Here is a 12,035-nt window from a genome sequence, read left to right as displayed (position 1 = left end):
AAGAAGGAGAGTGATGGAGTGCTGCATCAAATGACTTGACCTCCACAATATTCCGACCTTAACCCAATTGAGATGGTTTGGGATGAGTTGGAACCGCAGAGTGAAGGAAAAGCAGCCAACAGGTGCTCATGATATATGGGATATCCTTCAAGACTGTTGGAAAAGCATTCCAGGTGAAGCTGGTTGAGAGAATGCCAAGTGTGCAAATCTGTCAACGATAAAATATATTTTGATTTGTTTAACACTTTTTTGGTAACTACATGATTCCATGTGTTATTTCATAGTTTTGATGTACTCACTATTATTCTACAATGTAGAAAATAGTAAAAATACAGAAAAACCCTTGAATGAGTACTGTAGGTGTGTCCAAACTTTTGACTGGTACTGTATGTACATAGCCACTGAAAAGAACAATGGTTCGTAACTGACATCCTGAATGGTTGAACGATCTGCCAGCAGGCACCCCCTCCATATTAGACTCATTACAGAGGAGGAGATTGCCATTGGCGTTTTGGGAATAAACTGGAAATGGCAGCTCATCATTTCCAGGCGTCATTACGTGTTACAGTCAGTGGCTAAGCTAAATAGATGAGAAGGCCTGGACAAAGTGTTTCTGTTGTGCAGGTGAAAAGTTTCAAAGAGAAAAGATCTAGAAGAAAATGTGCATTTGTCATTCTACCACTAAGGTGGTTTTAGTTATGATCCTGACTGGACTCTCCCCTCTAGGCATCCCGATGACCAGAGCCAGCATCAGGAGTGCTAAGAGAGGACCCACAGCTTATTTGAAGCGTAAGGAGCGTCTGCTGCGGATCTCTATCCGCCGCATGGTGAAGACACACATCTTCTACTGGACCGTACTGGGCCTGGTGGCCCTCAATACACTCTGTGTTGCCATCGTCCATCACAACCAACCCCACTGGCTGTCTGTGTTCCTCTGTAAGTCACACACACACACACACACACACACACACACACACACACACACACACACACACACACACACACACACACACACACACACACACACACACACACACACACACACACACACACACACACACACACACACACACACACACACACACGGGTACGTACCATCATCTCCATCCAAAATAAATCATGTCTGGTGACGTTAATCTTTGAGATGTTTGTTTCTTACTGTGTTCATGAGGGTTGTTGTTGTTCGTATTTCAGACTATGCAGAGTTCCTCTTTCTGGGTCTGTTTATCACTGAAATGTGTTTAAAGATGTACAGTCTGGGACCCAGACTCTACTTCCACTCCGCCTTCAATCGCTTCGACTGCGGGGTGAGTTTTTATTTTTCTCCTTCATCCCTAACCAACATGGAGAAAACATGCCAGAGGGAAAGACAGGGACATAGATTGTAACATTGCACCCATTATGAGGGAGTGAGAGGAAATTATTTACTTAAAACATTGGACGGTGACTTAAAGACTTCTTAATTAAATTAACACTGATGGGCATAATTTAGTTAATGTAGTGCAGTTAATGTTTCTGTCACCTCTGGTCATGGCTAGACGGGATACAGCTTATCTCAAAGTGCCGTCAAAAGTTTCATGTTTGATTCCCATCTGGATAATTTTTTATTTTAACTAACCCTAACCCTTTTCCTAACCTTAACCTAATTCTCCTGACCTGCTGCGTAAATGATCCTAACATGCTATGAAAAAAGTAACTTCTGACACTGTATACCAACTATATAAAACCGTCACCTCTGCACTCATGCGCAAACAGACATCCTTTATCTTTGTCTCTCTGTTTACTGTATGTTGAAGGCTGCTGTTGGTGTGTTTCAGCTGTCAGAGATGTTGTTACTGGGTCTGTTAACAGGTGATAGTGGGAAGCATATTTGAGGTGATGTGGGGATTCTTCAGGCCTGGCATGTCCTTTGGCATCAGTGTGCTGCGTGCGCTCCGTCTGCTGAGGATATTCAAGATCACCAAGTTAGTCCAAGGACTCCTCACTACTCCTGCCTATTGCTTTATAACATTATTCCTGCAGCATGCAAGGAGGCAACGCATAGCAAGCAGCAGGTTGGCATTTATTGTCTTGAATCTTGCCTTGGAGGCAGCTCTGCAAAAAGGTCACTTGCTGGCACATGACCCGATGCCTAACCCTAACATTAAATTAAGGGTAATTTTTGTTTTAGTTATTCTTTACGATAATAGCACATTTTAACATTGCAGCTGGCCCATCTAGCGGAAATCGCTCAGTTCTGCCTCCAGGTGTAACGTTCGTCTTGTGGTGCATGAACGGACCAAAGCGCAGCGGGTGATGAATACATAATGATTTATTTAAATGACAGACGAAACACGAAAACACTAGAACAAACTACAAAACAATAAACGAAGGCAACAGACCTGAAACAAACGAACTTACATATAGACGAAGAACGCACGAACAGGAACAGACTACCTAAAACGAACGAACAAACGAAACAGTCCCATGTGGTATACACTGACACAGGAACACGGAAGACAATCACCCACAAACAAACAGTGTGAACAGCCAACCTCTATATGGTTCTCAATCAGAGGAAACGTCAAACACCTGTCCCTGATTGAGAACCATATAAGGCTAATTACAAGTGACCTAAACATAGAAACACAAAACATAGAATGCCCACCCCAACTCACGCCCTGACCAACTAAACACATACAAAATAACAGAAAACAGGTCAGGAACGTGACATAACCCCCCCCTCAAGGTGCGAACTCCGGACGCACCACCAAAAGTCTAGGGGAGGGTCTGGGTGGGCATCTGTCCACGGTGGCGGCTCAGGCTCTGGGTGTGGTCCCCATCCCACCTTAGTCAAACCCCGCTTATGTAGCCTCCTCCAAATGACCACCCTCCAAATTAATCCCACCGGACTAAGGGGCAGCACCGGACTAAGGGGCAGCACCGGACTGAGGGGCAGCACCGGACTGAGGGGCAACACCAGAATGAGGGGCAACACCAGAATGAGGGGCAACACCAGAATGACTGGCGGATCCTGGCTGGCTGGCTCTGGCGGATCCTGGCTGGCTGGCTCTGGCGGATCCTGGCTGGCTGGCTCTGGCGGATCCTGGCTGGCTGGCTCTGGCGGATCCTGGCTGGCTGGCTCTGGCAGCTCCTGGCTGGCTGGCTCTGGCAGCTCCTGACTGGCTGGCGGCTCTGGCAGCTCCTGACTGGCTGGCGGCTCTGGCAGCTCCTAACTGGCTGGCGGCTCTGGCAGCTCCTGACTGACGGACGGCTCTAGCGGCTTGGGACAGACGGGCGGCTCTAATGGCTCGTGGCAGACGGATGGCTCAGAAGGCGCTGGGCAGACGGATGGCTCAGACGGCGCTGGACAGACGGATGGCTCAGACGGCGCTGGACAGACGGAAGGCTCAGACGGTGCTGGACAGACGGATGGCTCAGACGATGCTGGGCAGACGAGCAGTGCAGGCGGCGTTGGGCAGACGGCCGACTCTGACCTGCTGAGGCGCACAGTAGGCCTGGTGCGTGGTGCCGGAACAGGTGGTACCGGGCTGAGGGCACGCACCTCAGGGCGAGTGCGGGGAGCAGGAACAGTGCGTACAGGGCTCTGGAGACGCACAGGAGGCTTGGTGCGTGATGCCGGAACTGGAGGTACTGGGCTGGAGACACGCACCACAGGGAGAGTGCGTGGAGGAGGAACAGGGCTCTGGAGACGCACTGGAAGCCTGGTGCGTAGTGTAGGCACTGGTGGTACTGAGCTGGGGCGGGAAGGTGGCGCCGGATATACCGGACCGTGCAGGCGTACTGGCTCCCTTGAGCACTGAGCCTGCCCAACCTTACCTGGTTGCATGCTCCCCGTAGCCCGTCCAGTGCGGGGAGGTGGAATAACCCGCACTGGGCTGTGTTGGCGAACCGGGGACACCATGCGTAAGGCTGGTGCCATGTACACCGGCCCGAGGAGACGTACTGGAGGCCAGATATGTTGAGCCGGCTTCATGGCACTTGGCTCAATGCTCACTCTAGCCCGGCTAGTGCGGGGAGGTGGAATAACCCGCACCGGGCTATGAACACGTACAGGAGACACCATGCGCTCTACTGCGTAACACGGTGTCTGCCCGTACTCTCGCTCTCCACGGTAAGCCCGGGAAGTTGGCGCAGGTCTCCTACCTGACTTCGCCACACTACCCTTTAGCCCCCCCCCCCCCAAGACATTTTTGGGTGAGCCTCTCGGGCTTCCAGCCGCTTTGCCTTGCTAGCGCCTCATAATGCCGCCTCTCCGCTTTAGATGCCTCCAGCTCCGCTTTGGGGCGGCGACACTCCTCTGGCTCTGCCCAGGGTCCTTCTCCGTCCAGAATCTCCTCCCATGTCCATTCCTCCTTAACCCGCTGCTGCCCGTTAACCCGCTGCTTGATCCGGGTTTGGTGGGTGATTCTGTACCGTTCGTCTTGTGGTGCATGAACGGACCAAGGCGCAGCGGGTGATGAATACATAACGATTTATTTAAATGACAGACGAAACACGAAAACACTAGAACAAACTACAAAACAATAAACGAAGGCAACAGACCTGAAACAAACGAACTTACATATAGACGAAGAACGCACGAACAGGAACAGACTACCTAAAACGAACGAACAAACGAAACAGTCCCATGTGGTATACACTGACACAGGAACACGGAAGACAATCACCCACAAACAAACAGTGTGAACAGCCAACCTTTATATGGTTCTCAATCAGAGGAAACGTCAAACACCTGTCCCTGATTGAGAACCATATAAGGCTAATTACAAGTGACCTAAACATAGAAACACAAAACATAGAATGCCCACCCCAACTCACGCCCTGACCAACTAAACACATACAAAATAACAGAAAACAGGTCAGGAACGTGACACCAGGGCAAGATTCATGACAAAAAAACGTCAACCTGCTAGCAAGCACTGGCACCTAGGTATTGATGTCCTAGATTTTGGTTGCTGGGTTTACATAGGTGTGATGTTGATAGGGATAAGATATGCAGATATGTCCATTGCAAGGCTGGTGGCAAATCAATTGAAACCCTCACAATAACAAAATTGATTCATTTTTAATTAATTGATTGTCTCTTATTTTGGCTGAATTCAAATGGAACTAATCCCGCCTCTGGTTGGTTGTGATTGACAGGTACTGGGCGTCGCTGAGGAACCTGGTGGTATCCCTGATGAATTCTATGAAATCAATCATCAGCCTCATTTTCCTCCTCTTCCTCTTCATCCTGGTCTTTGCTCTGCTGGGCATGCAGCTCTTTGGTGGCAGGTACAAGCATTTCGCTACACCCGCAATAACATCTGCTAAATATGTGTATGTGACCAATAAAACAAACTACCATTCAATGTCTATCAGGTCTAGTCTAATCACAAACTATGATGGATACTGGCAGTCAATGTAATGAATGTAGTACAATTGATTGTTTGGTTTGTGTCATCATGCCGTCATGCTTCTTGTGATAAATGTAATATTACAGTGTACATTTTCATTCCCTGTTGCACATTTAGAAACACCCTGACAGGACTCAGTCTTGCCCTAGCAGATTCTGTCACACATCTAGTCTTAGTTGTTGTGCCACTATGTTCCCACGGGTAAAGGACCGTTTCTGGGAAACTGTCACTTCAATGAATGCAGTGCATAGAGACGGACATTGCCTGGCCACTGGAATACAGAAAAGAAAACAGACCTTGGAAAAAGTTCCCCTTCTATTACCCAGAAAAGGAAAATTCAATAATTGGTTTCTCTGTCTGGGAAGAAATAATGTGTGTCCCCATCTTGGACTACATTTTAAATCTTGGCTCAACTCAATGTCCTCTCGGTCTTCCTCTTTCAATGCAGGTTCATCTTTGAAGACTACACTCCTACAAACTTTGATACTTTTCCTGCAGCCATCATGACTGTATTTCAGGTCTGGCCCAACTCAATTGTTTTGATTTTTGTGTTTTTGATTTAGGAATCGATCCGTACGATTGACAGGAATCAAAGCTTTGCATGTGGAAATCATACATTGTCATGAACCTACAGATGATCTACATGTATATCCTGTCTGAATGTTGAGGTGTGTGGTATGCCTTATCTAGATCCTAACAGGAGAAGACTGGAATGAGGTGATGTACAATGGGATCCGCTCCCAGGGAGGAGTGAAGTCAGGAATGTGGTCCTCCATATACTTCATTGTACTCACACTCTTTGGCAACTGTATCCTTTCTCAGCCAGAAAATCACTTTTCCTACTGCATATGTGAGATGTCTGATGTGTGGATTCTGTAGATTATTTGATCGTTTTAGGTCCTTGACATGACTGTGACCAGACACGCTGTTGAATGTTTTCTTGGCCATCGCTGTGGACAATCTGGCCAATGCCCAGGAACTAACCAAGGTAAAACCTCCTTTCAAGAATGTACTAGTCTTCTCACAATTGAAGATGATAGCTGCTCTCAACAACATCAGTGATTTTCTAAAATTATGTTCAATGCAATCTTATATTTAGGATGAAGAGGACGAAGAGGCTGCTTTCAATCAGAAAAATGCTCTCCAGAAAGCAAAGGAAGTAGGGGCCATGTCTTCCCTGATGTCATCAGAGTAAGTTATGTGTGTACCCCTGCTGCCTGTTCCCCTTCCTCTCTGTCGCCTTCAGGACTCGAACAGACTGCTAACTAACAGTACTAACACTGTGTAGTCTCACCAGGGGCTGCTTCTGCAGCACAGCCAACATTAAAGGACGGGAGGGATTGAGGCTGAGAAAGTTTCACTATGGGCAATTTTCTTACGTAGTGCTATGCCTTGGAATTAGGGTTTTGCAAAAGGACAGGGGAATTTCTCTTGTAATGCATAAGAGCCCCAGGTTTGAACTAGATTCGATTCTAGTTTGTGTTACTGGTTACTTGATTTAGTTAGTTTGATCTAGGTACAGGCTACTGTAAGTGGAGCTGTATTATGGAGCCCCAGACAGTCGTAGATACCTTCATAATGACGTTCATATCACCATGGCTACCAGCAGGCTTCCTAGTATCTGCAGGGATGAGCCTATACCATCGTCATAGAGACAGAATTACTGGCATCCAAATTATTATATCATTCCCATGAGAGAAATTTACTGCAGTACTTAGGCTCCCTCATTTTCACAAGACTGATTTTTTTGTAAGCATTATGTTTTTAGAAGAATTACCAAGTATTAGGAAGGGTATGGGTTACATACATACATCTGGACAAGCCATTTGGGTTACAAGAGATGAGTCATAAAGTAATGTTATTTAATCAAAACTCACAATATTGATTTCCTATATGGATGGTCTGCCTCACAGAACCTACAGGACTCCCAGTCTGTCTGGTGGAAATGCATGTACATGCACATGGTCTAGCATAGCGTGGGGACACACTATGTTACGAGATGGGGACACACTATACTACAAGATGGGGACACACTATGTTACGAGATGGGGACACACTATACTACAAGATGGGGACACACTATGTTACGAGATGGGGACACACTATACTACAAGATGGGGACACACTATACTACAAGATGGGAACACACTATGTTACAAGATGGGGACACACTGTAACAAGATGGGGACACACTATACTACAAGATGGGGACACACTATACTACAAGATGGGGACACACTATACTACAAGATGGGGACACACTATACTACAAGATGGGGACGCACTATACTACAAGATGGGAACACACTATGTTACAAGATGGTGACACACTGTTACAAGATGGGGACACACTGTTACAAGATGGGAACACACTATGTTACAAAATGGGGACACACTGTTACAAGATGGGAACACTATGTTACAAGATGGGAACACACTATACTACAAGATGGAGACACACTATACTACACGATGGGAACACACTATACTACACGATGGGGACCCACAATGATACAAGATGGGAACACACTATGTTACAAGATGGTGACACACTATACTACAAGATGGGAACACACTATACTACAAGATGGAGGCACAATATACTACAAGATGGGGACACACTATACTACAAGATGGGGACACACTATACTACAAGATGGGGACACACTATACTACAAGATGGGAACACACTATACTACAAGATGGGAACACACTATATTACAAGATGGAGGCACAATATACTACAAGATGGGGACACACTATACTACACGATGGGGACACACTATACTACAAGATGGGAACACACTATGTTACAAGATGGGGACACACTGTTACAAGATGGGGACACACTATACTACAAGATGGGGACACACTATACTACAAGATGGGGACACACTATACTACAAGATGGGGACACACTATACTACAAGATGGAGGCACACTATAGTACAAGATGGAGGCACAATATACTACAAGATGGGGACACACTATGTTACAAGATGGGGACACACTATGTTACAAAATGGGGACACACTGTTATAAGATGGGAACACTATGTTACAAGATGGGAACACACTATACTACAAGATGGAGACACAATATACTACAAGATGGGAATACACTATACTACAAGAAGGAGACACACTATACTACAAGAAGGATACACACTATACTACAAGGTGGGGACACACTGTGTTACAAGATGGGACACACTATACTACAAGATTGAGACACTATGTTACAAGATGGGAACACACTATACTACACGATGGGAACACACTATACTACAAGATGGAGACACACTATGTTACAAGATGGGAACACACTATACTACAAGATGGAGACACACTATACTACAAGATGTGGTCACACTACAGTACAAGATGGGAACACACTATACTACAAGATCGGGGCATGCTATACTACAAGATGGGAACACACTATACTACAAGATGGGAACACACTATACTACAAGATGGAGGCACAATATACTACAAGATGGGGACACACTATACTACACGATGGGGACACACTATACTACAAGATGGGAACACACTATGTTACAAGATGGGGACACACTGTTACAAGATGGGGACACACTATGTTACAAAATGGGGACACACTGTTATAAGATGGGAACACTATGTTACAAGATGGGAACACACTATACTACAAGAAGGAGACACACTATACTACAAGGTGGGGACACACTGTGTTACAAGATGGGACACACTATACTACAAGATTGAGACACTATGTTACAAGATGGGAGCACACTATACTACACGATGGGAACACACTATACTACAAGATGGAGACACACTATGTTACAAGATGGGAACACACTATGCTACAAGATGGAGACACACTGTACTACAAGATTGAGACACTATGTTACAAGATGGGAGCACACTATACTACAAGATGGGAACACACTATGTTACAAGATGGGAACACACTATACTACACGATGGGAACACACTATACTACAAGATGGAGACACACTATGTTACAAGATGGGAACACACTATGCTACAAGATGGAGACACACTGTACTACAAGATGTGGTCACACTACAGTACAAGATGGGAACACACTATACTACAAGATCAGGGGGCATGCTATACTTCAAGATGGGAACACACTATACTACAAAATGGGGGCACACTATAGTACAAGATGGGAACACACGATGTTACATGATGGGGACACACTATACTACAAGTTGGAGACACTATGTTACAAGATGGGGACACACTATACTACAAGATGGAGACACACTATGTTACAAGATGGGAACACACTATACTACAAGATTGGAACACACTATACTACAAGATCGGGGCATGCTATACTACAAGATGGGAACACACTATACTACAAGATGGGAACACACTATACTACAAGATGGAGGCACAATATACTACAAGATGGGGACACACTATACTACACGATGGGGACACACTATACTACAAGATGGGAACACACTATGTTACAAGATGGGGACACACTGTTACAAAATGGGGACACACTGTTATAAGATGGGAACACTATGTTACAAGATGGGAACACACTATACTACAAGAAGGAGACACACTATACTACAAGGTGGGGACACACTGTGTTACAAGATGGGACACACTATGTTACAAGATGGAGACACACTACAGTACAAGATGGGAACACAATATACTACAAGATCGGGGCATGCTATACTACAAGATGGGAACACACTATACTACAAAATGGGGGCACACTATAGTACAAGATGGGGACACACGATGTTACATGATGGGGACACACTATACTACAAGTTGGAGACACTATGTTACAAGATGGGGACACACTATACTACAAGATGGAGACACACTATGTTACAAGATGGGAACACACTATACTACAAGATTGGAACACACTATACTACAAGATTGGAACACACTATACTACAAGGTGGGGACACACTATACTACAAGGTGGGGACACACTGTGTTACAAGATGGGACACACTATACTACAAGATTGGAACACACTATACTACAAGGTGGGGACACACTGTGTTACAAGATGGGGGCACACTATACTACAAGATTGGGACAAACTATACTACAATATGGGGACACACTATGTTACAAGATGGGGACACACTATGCTACAAGATGGGAACACACTATAATACAAGATGGGAACACACTATGTTTCAAGATGGGGACACACTATAATACAAGATGGGGAAACACTGTGTTACAAGATGGATTAAACACTATAATACAAGATGGGGACACACAATACTGCAAGATTTTGGACACACAATACTGCATGATTTTGGACACACTATACTACAAGATGGGAGCACACTATGTTACAAGATGGGGACACACTATTTTACAACATGGGACACACTATGTTACAAGATGGGGACACTATGCTACAAGATGGGGACACACTATGTTACAAGATGGGGACACACTATACTACAAGATGGGGACACACTATACTACAAGATGGGGACACACTATGTTACAAGATAGGGACATACTATGTTACAAGATGGGGACACACTATGCTGGCAAGATGGCGCCGACTCACATGGTAGCTCTGCTTCTAGCTCCATAGAGATATCGTGTGCATGTTGAAAATGAACAGCAAATTGCATGGGCATTCAAACCACATGAGCGGAAAAAGGCATTTTTAAACGTTTCATGGTTAAAAATGTTGGTCTCATGCTGTGCAGCATTTGTTGTCCTTGGCATTACGTTAGTACAGCAGGAGTAGATGTTAGCGGAGCTTTGGTGGATGCTACAAATATAACCAGTTCTATTCATTGCTTTATGCAGAATTAACAAAGTAAATATTTGTCTAGATTCATCCAGTTTGAGGCGTAGGGATGGATCTGTGATTTTTGCAGGGTCCCTTAATATAAACCATCTGACATATTCAGGGTCAGGCACTTGTCGAATCACATTGATGAGATTTAAATACCATTGAGTATCCCGGCGTCTGTGTTTGGAGAAGAGTCTGAACTTTGGTTGCATTGCATCATGTCTGTGTTGTTTGGGGTGAAATGTTGTGACCGTCTATCTTCCTGGGGCTCTTGCACAACTGACTTTCAGAGCATGATGATGATGCTGATGTTGATGAAGTGAAAAGGGTTGTAGCTTGTCTGTGACTTCTGACCTTTGGGGAGCGGAGGGTGCATGTCTCTCTCTGACCAGCATGACCAATGACAATGTGACCCTGGCACAACTTTGGGGACGAGAGCTGCGCGCATAATGCAAACTGACATGTTTGCTTTGCCTAAACAATCTGTCTTTGCTATGTTTGTGCCAATAAAGGCCATTTCTGTGTTTTATTCCTGTGCCATACTGTATTTCTGAATGTCTTTAACTTGTCATACTTCCTGAATATGTTATATGTTGCACCTGTTGATGTTAATGTTGTTCTCATTGTTCTAATACTGCTACCATCCTGTTTGTCATGTTGCGCTTTGCTTTCCTCGAGGCACACGCCAAAACATTTAGGCATCATTCATTTGAATGAATAATTCATAAGGATTTTACTACCTGGTAATACAGAGAATAATGATTTTGTCTATACAGAAATACAGTAGACATATATACTGATACTGGTCCACTCAAA

At 45.0% G+C, this 12,035-nt stretch overlaps 1 protein-coding gene across 1 annotated transcript in view; it reads left to right on the top strand.

The window, feature by feature from the left end:
• LOC120052069 (voltage-dependent R-type calcium channel subunit alpha-1E-like) overlaps positions 1-12,035 on the top strand; it is a 106,738-nt gene that overhangs the window by 71,588 nt on the left and 23,115 nt on the right. The window contains exons 11-18 of the mRNA XM_038998930.1: positions 727-936; positions 1,195-1,307; positions 1,852-1,964; positions 5,146-5,277; positions 5,848-5,917; positions 6,090-6,207; positions 6,320-6,387; positions 6,499-6,590. Of these exons, the coding sequence (XP_038854858.1) occupies positions 727-936; positions 1,195-1,307; positions 1,852-1,964; positions 5,146-5,277; positions 5,848-5,917; positions 6,090-6,207; positions 6,320-6,387; positions 6,499-6,590 (916 nt within the window). The remainder of the gene's footprint in view (positions 1-726; positions 937-1,194; positions 1,308-1,851; positions 1,965-5,145; positions 5,278-5,847; positions 5,918-6,089; positions 6,208-6,319; positions 6,388-6,498; positions 6,591-12,035) is intronic.

Source organism: Salvelinus namaycush, chromosome 8 (genome assembly GCF_016432855.1).
Source record: "Salvelinus namaycush isolate Seneca chromosome 8, SaNama_1.0, whole genome shotgun sequence".
Lineage (NCBI taxonomy): Eukaryota > Metazoa > Chordata > Actinopteri > Salmoniformes > Salmonidae > Salvelinus > Salvelinus namaycush.
This window is presented reverse-complemented; position numbering and strand designations above follow the sequence as displayed.